The sequence below is a fragment of the Culex pipiens genome, chromosome 2 (assembly GCF_016801865.2).
Source record: "Culex pipiens pallens isolate TS chromosome 2, TS_CPP_V2, whole genome shotgun sequence".
Lineage (NCBI taxonomy): Eukaryota > Metazoa > Arthropoda > Insecta > Diptera > Culicidae > Culex > Culex pipiens.
In genome coordinates, this window is record NC_068938.1 from 154956504 (window position 1) to 154971859 (window position 15356).

The 15356-nt window shown below is 39.6% G+C and overlaps 2 protein-coding genes across 3 annotated transcripts; both read left to right on the top strand.

Moving 5' to 3' along the window:
- Positions 1-6684, top strand: LOC120425269 (uncharacterized protein C05D11.1-like). The gene is made up of 6 exons (XM_039589714.2): positions 1-365; positions 427-1553; positions 1612-1707; positions 4635-4967; positions 5035-5705; positions 5770-6684. The coding sequence occupies exons 1-6, from the start codon at positions 260-262 to the stop codon at positions 6467-6469; spliced, it is 3033 nt and encodes a 1010-aa protein (XP_039445648.1). The 5' UTR covers positions 1-259; the 3' UTR covers positions 6470-6684.
- Positions 6685-6987: 303 nt separating this feature from the next.
- LOC120425286 (uncharacterized) lies at positions 6988-14156 on the top strand. 2 transcript variants are annotated; one of them, XM_052708014.1, is made up of 5 exons: positions 6988-7071; positions 12809-12958; positions 13029-13304; positions 13367-13623; positions 13679-14156. In XM_052708014.1, the coding sequence occupies exons 1-5, from the start codon at positions 7014-7016 to the stop codon at positions 14105-14107; spliced, it is 1170 nt and encodes a 389-aa protein (XP_052563974.1). In that variant the 5' UTR covers positions 6988-7013; the 3' UTR covers positions 14108-14156. The 2 variants fall into 2 exon arrangements, with proteins under 2 accessions (XP_052563974.1, XP_052563976.1); XM_052708016.1 differs by lacking the exon at positions 6988-7071 and adding an exon at positions 7360-7422.
- The last annotated feature ends 1200 nt before the right edge of the window (positions 14157-15356 follow it).

Sequence of the window (15356 nt, forward strand, 5' to 3'; positions counted from 1 at the left end):
AAATCTTGCTTTTCATCCCGTCGTCGGAGTGTGTTTTGCGGCGGTGTTTTCGTGACTCATTCCGGCCAGTTTTTCTAATCTGATTTTCCCCGCTTTTCCGAGTGGAATCCGGTGCACCATTTCCACCCTAAAGTTTGCGCTGTCTTTTCTTCTGTTGCTTTCCTGCTCGCTGTTTGCACTTTCTTTGGAGCAAAGCTGTTCCGTCGTCGTTGATACCGAACCGTTTCTGGCAGGCTGCTGCAGCTGTTCCGGCAACAGGATGGGTTTCCAGCTGGTGAGTTCCGCCAAGGCGAACGGGGTCATTCCGGTGCGCAAGTACCGGTCGGAGAAGACCGGGCTGACGGTGATTGTTGGCGAGGTTGAAGGTGGGTCGGCTTTTTGAGTTGTTTCTTGAAGGAGGGTTAATTTAGTGTTTTTTTGCCGTAGGTCCCCTGGTCAACGGGTATTTTGCTTTGGCAACGGAGGCGCACGATGACGACGGGTTGCCACACACACTTGAGCACTTGATTTTTCTTGGTTCGGAGAAGTACCCGTACAAGGGCATCCTGGATCTGGTAGCGAATCGGTGTTTGGCTTCCGGAACGAACGCCTGGACGGACACGGACCATACGTGCTATACGATGACGACCGCTGGAAGCGGTGGCTTTCTGTCGCTGCTGCCGGTCTATTTGGACCACATTCTGTACCCGACGTTGACCGATTCCGGTTTCATCACCGAAGTACACCACATTTCCGAAGAGGGCGAAGACGGTGGAGTTGTGTACTGTGAGATGCAGGGACGCGAAAACACCGGCGAATCGCGGATTCATCTGGAGATGCTTCGCGCGATCTACCCGAACTGTGGCTACAGCTCGGAGACCGGCGGAATCATGAAGAACCTTCGGACGAGCACGGACAATGAAAAGGTCCGCGCTTACCACGCGGGTTTCTACCGTCCGGACAATCTTCACGTGATCATCACCGGTCAAATCGAACCCGAGGACATCTTCAAGGCGCTCGAGCCAATCGAGGAGAAGATCCTCGCCAAGGGCGCACTCCCGCCCTTCACCCGTCCCTGGCAAACCCCTGTAGTCCCGGTTGCCGAATCCCAAACCCTCAAAATCGTCTACCCCGCCGACGAAGAGGACTGCGGTCTCGTTAACGTAGCCTGGCGTGGCCCCAAAGCCACCACCCAGTACGAAGAACTGACCGCGTGTTCCGTGCTGTTGCGCTACCTCTCGGACACTTCGGTGAGCCCCCTCCAGCGAGAGTTTGTCGAAATCGAGGACCCGTACGCGAGTCGCGTCGGGTACAACATTGCCGAAAACGCGGAATCTCTTCTGTACATCTCGTTTGAGAACGTCCTGCTGGGCAAGATTGACGCAATCCACCCGAAGCTGCAGCAGGTTCTGGGGAAAATTGGTACCGGCGAGGAAAAGATCGACATGAAACGGATGGCCAGCGTGTTGGAGCGTTACATCCTGGAGGCGTTGAGCAACCTGGAAAGCAATCCGCACGACGACGTGGCTTTTCACGTGATTGGTGATGTGCTGTACGGGGAGGTGGAGAAGGATGTGAGTTGAAGTGGCCGAACGTTGGGTTCAGTGGATTAAAATTGCTCTTTGCTTCCAGTTTGATGGTCGTTTGAACACGAACAGGTGCCTGCAAGCGTTGAAGGACAAGGACGAAGAGTTCTGGAGATCGCTGCTGAACAAGTACCTAGTGGAGGTAAGGAACGGTCTCAAATTCTAAATTTATTTATTTTCAAAATTATAAATTTTAATATTCTAAATTTATAAATTTCTAAATTTCAAATTTTGGAAAAATCTCATTTTCTTAATTTCTTTTTTTTAAATTTCTAAATTTCAAAATCATTTTTTTTTAATTTCTATTTTTTTAAATTGACAAAAATTTACCCAACTGACCAAATTCACGAAATTTACTAAATTCATCAATCAAGTTTACCAAAATTCAACAAAATATACCAAAATTCATCAAAATTTACCAAAATTTACCAAATTTACCTAATAAACAAAATTCACCGAATTTATATAATTTACCAAATTAACAAAATTTAACAAATTAACAAAATTCACCGAATTGATGAAGTTTACCCAAATTGCCCAATTGACCAAATTTACCAAATTGATCAAATCTGGAGCAACATTTGAAAGGGGCGGTACGACATTGCTCTTACGGCCTTTCGTCCCATTTAAACGCGTGTAATGAAAGGCCGTAAGAGCAATGTCGTACCGCCCCTTTCAAATGTTGCTCCAGAAATTTACTAAATTGACCAAATCGACGAAATTGACGAAATTTACCAAATTTACCAAATTGATCTTATTAGCGAAATTGACCGAATTGGCAAAATCGACCAAATTGACGAAATTTACCAAATTGATCAAAATGATGAATTCGAAAAAAAAATCCAAATTGATCAAAATGACCAATTTGACCAAAATGACTGATTTGACCAAATTCACAAAATCGACCAAATTTACCAAATTTACCAAATTGACCAAAATTACTACATTACATAAAATTTACCAAATTTACCAATTTTACTAAATTGATCAAAATGCCCAATTTGACCAAAATGACTTTACTAGCCCACAAAAGACCCGGGGGTCGTTAAAGTGGATTGCTTTGCTTTTTTTTTGACTTTACTAGATTGACCAAATTGACAAAATTGACGAAAATTACAAATTTACCAAATTGACAAAATTGACAAAAATACCACATTGATCAAATTGGCAAAATTTAACAAATTGACAAAATCGTCCAAATTGACAAAATTTACCAAATTTTCAAAATTTTCCAAATTGACCAAATTTACCAACTTGATCAAAATGATGAAATAGAAAAAAATACCAAATTGATTAAAATGACCAAATTGACTAAATTGACGGAATCGACAAAATTTACAAAATCGACCAAATTTACCAAATTTACCAAATTGACCAAAATTACCAAATTGATCAAATTTACCAAATTCACCAAATTGATCAAAATGACCACAGTTATCAAATTTATTAAATTGACCAAATCGACGAAATTGACCAAATTGTCGAAATTTATCAAATTTACCAAATTGATAAATGAAATTGAAATTGTCCAAAATACCAAATTGATCAAATAGGCGAAATTGACCAAATTGACAAAATCGACCAAATTAACGAAATTTACCAAATTGACCAAATTTACCAAATTGCCCAAATTTACTAAATTGACCAAATCGGCGAAATTGACGAAATTTACCAAATTGACGAAATTGACTAAATTACCAAATTGATCATATTGGCGAAATTGACCAAATAGGCCAAATTGACCGAATTGACAAAATCAACCAAATTGACAAAATTTACCAAGTTTTCCAATTTTTTTTTTATTCCAAATGTACAAAATTTTCCAAATTTACCAAATTTTCCAAATTTACCAAATTGACAAAAATTATCGAATTTACCAAATTGATAAAAATGATGAAATTGAAAAAAAAAAAATCCACATTGACCAAATTTACCAATTTGACCAAATTGACTAAATTGACGAAATCGACCAAATTTACCAAATTGACCAAACTGACCAAATTGACAAAATTTACCAAATTTACCAAATTGATCAAAATGATGAAATTGAAAAAAAAATCCAATTTGACCAAAACGACCAAAGCTACCAAATTTACTAAATTAATTCGACGAAATTGACAAAATTGACGAAATTTATCAAATTTACCAAATTGACGAAATTGTCAAAAATACCAAATTGATCAAATTTCCAAATTCACCAATATGACCAATTTGACCAAAATGACCAAAGTTTACGAAATTGACCAAATCGACGAAATTGACTAAATTGACCAATTAGCAAATTTGTCGAAATTTATCAAATTGACGAAATTGTCAAAAATACCAAGTTGATCAAATAGGCGAAATTGACCGAATTGACACAATCGACCAAATTGACAAAATTTACCAAATTTTCCAAAAAATTTTTACAAATGTACCAAATTTTCCAAATTTACCAAAATTTCCAAATTGACCAAACTGACCAAAATTATCAAATTTACCAAATTGATCAAAATTATGAAATTGGGGAAAAAAATACTAAATTGATCAAAATGACCTAATTTATCAAATTGACCAAATTGACCAAACTGACCAAAATGACAAAATTTACCAAATTTACCAAATTGATCAAAATGATGAAATTGAAAAAATACCAAATTGATCATAAAGACCAAATTGACCAAATTGACGAAATCGACCAATCGAGCGTTCTTTTTTTACGTAACGCAAAATAACAAGTAACAAAATGTTCATACAAATTTTAATTTTTTTTTGTATGGAGCGTAACACGGCCTCTGAGCCTCCCCCCCTCCCCCCCCCCCCCCGACTGCTTTACGTAATAAAAGAACGCTCCCCAATTGACGAAATTGATAAAATTTACCTAATTGATCAAAATCGAGTAATTTAGAACAAATTGACCAAATTGTCCAAATTAACGAAATTTACCAAAAAAAATATGTATTGTATATTGTTAATATAAGAAAAATCAAAAGCTCATAAAAAAAAAATTCAAAAAATCAGCATCAACCATTAGGAACGAATATCTTTTTCAATGAAACTTAACGAACGAAAAAAAAAAACTTATTCTAGCCCAAAAGCGTCGTCGTCCAGGCCGTCCCCAGCATCGAAGAGCAGAAGCGCTCGGCCAAGGAGGAGCAGGACCGCATCGAGGCACAGCGAGCCGCACTCGGCGAAGAAGGCCTAGCCCAGAAAGGTCGCGAACTGGCCGAGGCCATGACCAAGAACGAAATCCCCCCGCCGGACGAGATGCTGACGTCGATTCCGGTTCCCTCGACCGACGGGATCAAGTTCCATCCGGTGGAGATTTTCAAGTCTAGCGCGGGAAGGAGTCCGGCCGGGTTGACGCTGGAGAAGCTGCCGCTGTACGCCGAGGCGTACCATCTGCACACCAACTTTTGCTACGTAAGTTGCGTTGGAGTGTCGATTGGGTAGTCGCTTGAACATCTTGTTTTTTTTTGTTCATCCACAGCTCATGGTCACGATGAACACCGAACCGGTTGAGCCGGAGCTGCGTCCGTACCTGCTGTTGCTGATGGAACTCCTCACGGAGTCGCCCATTCGCCGCGACGGTGAGCTGATTCCGTACGAGGCCGTCGTAGCGGCGCTCGAGTCGGACACGATCGAAACGGACGCCCGGCTGGGCATCGAAACGACCAGCCGGTTCAGCCTGGGGCCGTTTGGAAACACTGCCACGCTGTGTATGCAGGTCGTACGCGGCAAGTATGAGATCGGCATTAACTGGATCGCGGAACTGCTGCACAAGACGGAGTTTACCGCCGAGCGGGTTAAGGTTTGCGCCTCGAAGATGGTCAATGACGTGGCGCAGGCAAAGCGCGAGGGAAACTCGATCGTGCGCGACCTGATGAAGGCGATGTATTACGACAAGGACAGCAATGTGCGCGTGAGTTCGCTGCTGAAGCAGCAAAAGTTTTTGGGCGAGTTGATTAAGCTGCTGGAGGGTGGGGCTGAGGGAGCGGAGAAGGTTATCAACCGGTTGAACAAGGTTCGGGAGATTATTACCAGGCCGGAGAATCTCGGGCTGCACCTGGCCGCCGACTGGGAGGAGATGGCCAAGCTGGATGTTGACTTGGAGGGGCCATGGTCGAAGCTGGTTCCGTCCGAGGGCGTTCCCAAGAAGCAGTAAGTTTTGATGAAAAAAATACTTTGTTTTGTAGCTCTTGAATCTATTATTTCCCTTGAACAGATTAACCGTCATTCCGGATTGGAAGCTGCACACGCCCGGTGGCAACCTGGCCAACTCCACCGGCGTGGTCCTGGGCCTGGGTAGCGTCGAGAGTGCCTTCCTGTACTCGAGCTCGAAGGCCATCACCGACTTCAACGACGAAGATTTGGCACCGCTGCTGCTGTTCTTGCAGTACTTGACCCAGCTGGAGGGTCCGCTGTGGCGCCAGATCCGTGGCCAAGGATTCTCCTACGGGTACAACATCGTCCCACGCCCGAACGAAGGGCTCCTCTACTTTACGCTGTACCGCGCGACGAACGTGGTCGCCGCGTACAAGGAGGCCAAGTCAATTACGGAAAAGCAACTCCAACCGAACGCCGAATGGGACTCGACCCTGCTGGAATCCGCCCGCAGTTCGCTCATCTTTGAAATTATCGCCCGCGAAAAGAGCATCGGCAACGTGGTGGTTCAATCTTTCCTGTCCAGCTTCAAGCAGGTCCCGGCCGGTTACAACCAGGCTCTGGTGCAGCGCGTTGGAAAGGTGACCGAAACGGATTTGGCCCGCGTTGGTGCCAAGTACGTGAAGGCGCTGTTCTCGTCCGAGGCGCGAACCGCTATCGTGTGCCACCCGGACAAGGCGGCGGACATTGCGACGGCGTTTGGCCAGCTGGGTCACAAACTCGAGGTGGAGACCAGCTTGGAGAGCAGCATTTTGGCGTAAAGTGATTCTCGAACAATGGCATTTTTTATTTGGCTGCATGAATTCCTTATTATGATTAGAATGCACGCAATTGTCCTTCGATGTTGGTTTGATGTAGGAGGTGTGCGAAATGTGTTTGAATTGTCGAGAGAGATTTAGAACTGTGTCGATTTGCATTTGTGTTTGACATCTTGAACATGAGTAACTGAAATAAATAAACTTGTAGACGAAAAAATATTGAGTTTTACTTGTTTCGGATATCACAATTCAGGTTCTTAAATTCAATTATTAGCAATCTACCAAAAAATAAGCAAAGCTGTTTTGTTAAGCTCGTCTTAAACAATGATAAGCTCTGTTCTCTTCTGCTCTGCTAAATGATAAAAAATGACAATTCCAAACCGAAGAAACTGTCTGAATAAAAGCATGCATTATTTTGTAAAAAGTATGACGGAGTTGGTAACTTTTTTTCTGTCTGGACTAATTTTTCTGTCTGGCGGGGTAAGTATAAAATTATATCAATCGAAAGGTGTTTTCTCAGTTGATCTGCAGCATTGCAAGAGTTTTGATGAAGTTATTCGCTCAGTTTGTAATTTTGGTGGTCGGTTTGCATGCAGTTCGCGGACGTAAGTATTAAAACTCCAACTTACATTAAGGTCGTAGAAGGTGTCTTTCACTTTTGGGGCAATGGCTGTCAATGATGGTTCTGATTTCTGGGTCCAGAAATAGTAAATTGAAATGAAAATATAATCACGATTTGTAAATGCTTCCATAAACAACAGTAGTGAATAAGTATTTCCATCTTCATAATCATTCAACTTGCTTGATAGTCACGATTCCCATCCACGAAGGAGAAGCTATAAAACTAAGTCATTTAAGCGGGTTTAGTACAGTACAGCTGGATAGCTTGATAAGTGTGATGGATTTCTTGGCTGAACTCGCGGTTTTGGTGACTATTTGGCATACGGCCTGTGGACGTAAATATTGAAAGCATGACATTGAAAAATATCGTTGAAAATTGTAAACACAACATTCATATTTATTCTGGAATTAATAATTTCCCGGATATAATCAAAATGCACATGTTTACGTTGTTCTTCATTACATGCGGCGAATTGAGTCAACTGATTTAGCCTTTTTACTGAACAATATTTGTACCGATATTTTTTGTTGGTTTCAGATAGAATAGACGGAGCTTAACAAAAAAAGTGCATCAATTTCCAAATTTCAAGCTTTTCAGTGTTCTAAAACTTGCTGTGTATTCAGACTGTGGTCCCGATTCGCCCCAGATGACTGTACTAAGGCTAGTACATAGATTTGTTTTGTCTTTGTCCTTCTGCAATAAAAAAATAAAGGCTCAGTTTTTAACACTTTAAAACAAAGAGTACCTGTACTGTTTTTCGTTATACATTTTAATAGATAGGGGCAGGAGGGGCAGAATGGGCCACCCTTGGTTTTGTGCTTTGGAAAGGATTTAGACCAACTGTAATGCAAGGGTCTTATAAAGGACGTCAAATAACATCACCATACCGAAACAACATTTGAATTCATTGTATTTTTCGAATTATGAGCAAAAATGTAAATTTATTGACAAAACCACGCAAATGTTGTTTATTTCGAGGTTTTTAAATAAGCTATGTGAAAAGTTGGATTGTTTGAAAAAGTTTGTTCAATGCTTATAATGTTACTAGATGCTACTACCAAGGTAAACAAACAACAACGGAACCTTCAAATCATTTAGAGGCTTGGTGGTGGAAGTGTTAAATAAAAATCCACTTGGGGGCAGAATGGGCCACCCTTATCCTGCCTTATAAAAACAATTAAAAACTATGATATTTGGAGTAGGGGAAAGTGGGGCAAGTGTAACAAGCTAAGGAAATTCTCGTTATAACCCATTAAAAACGTCAAAAAATCTGACAGATTTTTTAGAATCATCTTATTCCAGGTCTTGACTGAGACTTTGACAGAACAAGTTTTTAAAAAATCCTGTATTCAAATGAATAAAATTGATTTTAAACTTTTTGATTTTTCGTACGTTCTACTCAACTAGCGGGGCAAGACGAACAACCCGTTGGGGCAAGAGGAACAATGCATGAAGCAACATGCTAATTTACTAAAAATTGAACTGTTATCACTTGGATACATCAGATTAGAATGTATTTGAAACGTTTCTTACATTTTTAGATTAAATAATAATATTTTACTAAAAATTTGATCGTTTTTACGAAACACAATTATTACTTGGATGAAAAAAAAAAAGAAATTTTCATAATATCACAATATTTTGTATGGACAATTTTTTTAACAATTGTTTATCAGTTTTTAAGTACGTTTATGTTTTTATTTCGCAATAAAATATGTTATTGCAGCAAGTAGTAATTTTTTCCATACTATAAATCCATATGGTATACTTGCCCCACCTGAACAAGGTTTTTTAAAAGCTCTCAACAAAACTAACCAAAAGTTAAATCATGCTTAATACTAGGTGCAAGTCATTGGTAGAAACACTACTGATCTAGAAAAAATAGCATTTTGATAAAATGAGCCTTAAAACGAACACAAAGCCTTATTTTGTACTTTCCAAATATTATAATAAAACAAAGGTTTTGAAAAAGACCTCATTCAATCTTATGCCCCGTGGCGTTTACGTCGTTTTGGCGGTTATGTGATAGTAGAATCAGCTAATTGCATTGCGAGCAACAATTCCTCATACTGGAAATAATCAAAATTGTAAAAATTACGGCCGTACGAGCGATTGTTCCTCTTGCCCCATATGGTCGTCTTGCCCCACCTTCCCCTAAATGGATTATTTCACTCCTGGTAGCCTCACAAATCACGTTTAATGCAACATTAGTAGATTTTTTACGCGTTGTTTTTTTTGCATCTACTGACGACAAATTCTCTGTGATTTCGGTCATTCGATTTTAAAAAGGGTCAAATATTCAATATTACGCCCTTTGAAAGATTAGTCTTGATTGAAAAAAAAAATATTGTTTTCGAAAAGATCGGAAAATTTCACGAATGTTCTATATTTTAGGGCCGGTATGCTCTTCAAAAGAAAGGGGGTCAAGAAACAGCTTTACGAACAGCAGAACAAAAAAGAGGAAACGTTTTCTTGGGGCTTTTCTTCACCCTCTCTGGCTTGCTTTCGCTAACGCTGCTGCCCATTTGAATTTTTTCTTGACCAATTTCTTCCGAAGTGCATACCTTACTCGGACCATTCGCATTCGCATCCATTGCATACCGAAAATCGGACCATTCGTTGCTGAGATATCGACATTGGAAAAAGGTGGGTTGTTTGGGTGAGACTTAGAAAACATCAATTTTCTTGTTTTTAAATCTTTGTATGGCAATATCTCTATAGAAAACTAAACATCGTATCAACAAAGCAAAATATATAGAATTTTCTCAGCTCTAAAAAAAATTTCGAAAGTGGGCAAACGTGTACACTAATTAAACGAAATGAATAACTGCGACAATTTTCAAAAAAGTTACCTAAAAATGGCTATAACTTGAAAACGGTGCACTTAATCAAAATTTCATGAAAGAACTTTTTGATTGCAAATTCGATTTTACATCGACAATTGAAGTTGACAAATTTTTGCGACCAATATTTCGATTTATGAAAAAATCAGTATTGATTCAATAATTCATAACTCGGTCAAAGATTTTTTGCACATTCTGGTAATTTCTGAAATTTTGGCATTTGATGTCCTCAAAAACATATTAAAAAAAATAAAAATAAAAATTGTGTTTTATTGCAAATTAAGTTCTATTGACAAAAAGTGTACACGCAACCCCCGGTGGTTGGTCACTTTTTCGTTTGACACTTTTTTAGCATGTACCTTATGGTCAAAGTCAAACTAAAAAGTGACGAACTGTCACTTCTTACACGGCGCTCACGCACACTATCAAAACAAGCGTTTGGTAGTGTGTGTGAACTCTGTGTTTTTTAAGGGGCCTCAAACTAAAACGTGACCCCGTTCGTTTGACAACAGTTGGTGTCAAACCATCGGGGTTTGAGTGTATATTTTTTTCAGTGTAGTCCTTATCCATACCTACAACTTTGTCATAGACGCCAAATCGATCAAAAAAGTCCTTCAAAAGATAAAGATTGTTGAATTTTCATATTTAATATTTGTATGGATAGCTGCCTAATTTGTATGGAAAATTTTATGGACAAACTAATAATGCAAAATGGCTTCTTTGAGCATACACAAGGAACCAAAAAAGTTTCAGCCGGATTAATTTTTTTTTTTTAAATCCGATTTCGTTCAGAATTGCTCCAACATTAAATAAAATTTGTACCAGCCTTATGTACCAATTTGTTCGATTTTTTGATCCTTGAATAAAATTCGAAAAAAATACAAATTTCTCTAAAACAACATCTAATTATGAGGTTGAAATGAATACAAATGTTAATTAAACAAATTATTTTATTTAATCAACATCTTACCCGAAAAAGCTGCTCGGTGAAATTGAGAAAGAAAATATTTGTTAGGAGAAGTGAAAGTCATGGGAAATGGGGGAATTCGGGAAAATTCAAATTCAAATAAACGACAATTAACATAAGTGTCAATTCGGGGAAGTGGCCAATTAGGGGAAATTGCATTCGGGGATGTAGCCAATTAGGGGAAATGACATTCGGGGATCTGGCTTACTAGGGGAAGTGGTATTCGGGGATGTGGCCAATTAGGGAAAATGATTTTCGGGGAAATGGAATTCGGGGAAATGAGCTAGACCCCTCGAAATCCTGTAAATGAACCTCGCTCATTTTTTAAATATGTTTTGTGAAATTGTCCGTTGAATCATTTAAAAATATGTTCAGATATAGGCTCTTTGGTCCAGGCACCGTCAAAACGGCATTTGAAGTTTTCATAAGACTTTTTCAAATGTTTGGCTAGATTTTTAAAACTCCTAATCAGTTAAAATGGAGCGAAATAATGATTTTTTAAATAAAAAGTGGTTTTTGTGAAAACCGACGAAATTGGTAATTTTTCGGAACACCCTAACACGGCCAAAGAATTAAAAAACACGGATTTCATTATTTTTGCCCCAGTCCAATTTTGAGCCAAAACGAAGCACTTTTATTTTTTTCTTTAACTTTCATATGGACTGCCGCTCTAATCTAGTCCGTCCCATATGTAAAAACAGCAAGCCGAGAAAAACGCAAGACAAATTTGTCCCGCCCATAAGGCTACGTGTTAGGATTGTACGAAAAAGTGAAATTTTCTACTGTTTTCTGGAATAAACTACTATATTTTATTAGTTTTTCTGAAAGTTCACATGATTTTGAACCAAACTGCATCATTAACTCAAAATTGACGAAATTACATATGGGACGGACTTGATTTGAGCGGCAGTGGAACTGCTGTATAGATCTAATTAGAATAATTTCACTCTTGATTTCTACAAAATACAAATAGGATCAGGTAATTTAAACGCAAGATAAAGACTAACTTAACCAACTATCTCAGTAAAAAAATAACAACTCCATCCAAATCATCAAGCACACCCCTATCTTCCCTATGGATTCCTATTTGGTATAATGATAGAAAACTCGTATTTTTCTTCGAATGTTCATAAAAGAAGGAGTAGTACAACCCCTTCGTCGCAAAATATCGAAAAATGGAGCTCGGATTCAAGATCAGGGAAGAAAATACCCCTTAGGACAAATTTTCACGCAAATCGAAGAGGGGTATGGGCAACTTTTTTTCGATTTCGTGTGAGTTGGCGGAGAATTACCCACCTACAAATTAATGCAATCCAACGATTTCTGATAAAGCTTTTATAATAGCCGAAACGATCTTAAACTAAATGTTATTAATATGTTGAGCACAAAAAAAAAAACATAAATGAAATGAATAATTCCCCATTAAACTTCATTATCCATACATTTTTTATATTTGCATACACATTTCATATTTCTGCAAATTTTTCTGGTTAAAATCTTAATGTTTTAGGTACTACATTTCTTCAATAAAACATTTATTCAATTATTTACAAAACCTTACAGATTGTGTGTGAAATGGTAAAAGTCGATTGAGATTAAACTATTAGAATCAATTCACTCATGTTTTCTACAAAATACACAAGGATGATCAAGTCACTTCCAACGCAAGGAAAGACTACCTTAAACAACTATTTCAACAACTGTTATATTTTAGTATTACTCATTTTCTTTAAATAAATATTCCATGGAGACGCATGGTAGTTAGTTTTTTCGTTGACACAGAAACGTCTAGTTTATTACGATTTTAACAAAAATGGTAATGCGTTTTTTCGTTTTTCGGTAATGCTCTAAACTAATTCTAAAAATTTGAGAAATAACACCAATCAAACCAATTTGAAAATCCCTTCCAGAATGCACCGTCAATATCAACACCGCCCTGCAGTCCCCGGAACCGGTGTTCTTCCGCAATAATCTACTATGGGCTCCCGCCGGTCCCTCCCTGGTTTGGAGCGCGGGCGAAACAACTGCAATCTCGTGCCAATCCGGCACTCTAAGCGGATGTAAGCTTTCGAAACAAATTTGCTCCGTCCAGTTCTTCAGTTCGGTTCTAAAAGCAAATTTACTTTCCAGTTACTGTTTCGTCGACTTCAATCACGTGCCGCTCGGGGACAAGCTTCACCGTTGGTGGCACCGTGTTGGATTCCTCCGCGTTGACCTGTTCGACGCGTGTGACCGGTGAGGTGGAAGTAACGAGTACGGCCTGCGGTGGCGGATCGGGTCAACTGCGTAACATTGGATTTCGGAATTCGAGTGGCCAGATGGTGACGTACATCCAGTCGTGCTACAACTTTAATACGGCGTCGGTCTTCTACACCAGACATGTAATTCCGGGGCGGGCCATCAAGTGTGAGTTCGGGACGAGAGGATGTTCATCTAGTTTTAAATAGCCTTAACTTTTGTCTCAACAGATGCAATTAGCGAAGCTTACCGTCCGGCGTTCAAGGTAACAGGAACGGCGTCCACCGTAAGTCCAGCGACTTCGTACACTACGGCTCAGCAGAGTTCTCGTCTCGCCACTCTGTTGGGTTCCCAGGCCCAGGCAGATAAGTACATTACGTCCAGCTCCTTCATGTCACGTGGCCATCTGTCCCCGGATGCCGACGGCATCTTTCGTCCCTGGCAATGGGCAACTTATTATTACGTTAACGTTGCTCCACAATGGCAGGTAAAGCCTTAACTTTGATGCTATCTCTGCCAGTTTCTATTATCAATCATTCTAGGCGGTCAACGCTGGAAACTGGCTCCGGGTTGAGGATGCTGTCCGGGCAGTTTCCAACCGACTTCAGGAGGATGTTCTAATCTTTACTGGAAACCAAGGAATTATGACTCTACCCAATGTCAGCGGCCAACAAATTCCAATCACCCTGGAGGCAGGAGGTATCCAAGCCCCAAAGTGGTACTGGAAGATCGTAAAGTCACCTAGCACCAACGCGGGAATCGCTCTGGTGACCAACAATGATCCGTTTAGAACCAGCATGCCCGCTACGGAGATGCTTTGCAGCAATGTGTGTGCCACCTATGGCTGGGCCAATGCAAACTACGCGAACTTTGCTCAGGGGTACACCTACTGCTGTACGGTTGCCGCTCTGATGAAGGCGATTCCGGCCATCCCGGTGGAAGCGAGTGTGGCGAACGTGCTGGCGTTTTGAAGGTTTTGTTTTGAGTGAGTTAATAAATCAGATGCATTTGGAAAAACAACGCGCTTTGTGTTACATATTTGGTGTTTGCAAACAGTATTTATAAGGTAACAAATACCATGCGTCTCCTTCAAATTTTATTTTACAAAAATAAATTAGGTGGAGGTACCTGGTTGTTATCAACTAAAATTCCTTTTACGTTTCGTTTAACTTTTCAAAAATGTCTCTTTTTGCCTTCCTCACCTTACTGAGGAGGAAAGGCTATAAAATCACTCGAAAGATGAACTTCTTAATTTGACCTCGTAGACCCACCTTCACGTATACCTATCGACTCAGAATCAAATTCTGAGCAAATGTCTGTGTGTGTGTGTGTGTGTGTAGGGATGTGGGTCTGTGCACCAAAAAATATGCACTCGATTATCTCAGCACTGGCTTAACCGATTTGGACCGTTTTGGTCTCATTCGATTCGTCTTGGGGTCCCATAAGTCCCTATTGAAAATTATGAAGTTTAGTAAAGTACTTCAAAAGTTATGCTAAAAAAACGATTTTGGCGTATGTCCGGAAGATTGTAAAAAGGGTGGTTTTTGTAAGAAACCCTGTCATGTTATACATTTTCAGAAAGGTATTAAAAAGACCTTTCCAATAAGCCTAAAACATCAAGGATCTGACAATCCTATCAAAAGTTATTGGCACTTAAGTGTTATTTATACACTTTTTGGAGGCCGGATCTCAGATATTTCAGTAAAAATGATGTCCGGGTCTATCATGCGACCCATCGTTAGTTAAATAATCGAAAGACCTTTCAAATGAGCCTAAAACATCAAGGATCTGACAATCCTATCAAAAGTTATTAGCACTTAAGTGTTATTTATACACTTTTTGGAGGCCGGATCTCAGATATTTCAGTAAAAATGATGTCCGGGTCCATCATGCAACCCATCGTTAGTTAGATAATCGAAATACCTTTCAAATGAGCCTAAAACATCAAGGATCTGACAATCCTATCAAAAGTTATTAGCACTTAAGTGTTATTTATACACTTTTTGGAGGCCGGATCTCAGATATTTCAATGAAAATGATGTCCGGGTCCATCATGCGACCCATCGTTAGTTAGATAATCGAAAGACCTTTCCAATAAGCCTAAAACATCAAGGATCTGACAATCCTATCAAAAGTTATTGGCACTTAAGTGTTATTTATACACTTTTTGGAGGCCGGATCTCAGATATTTCAGTAAAAATGATGTCCGGGTCTATCATG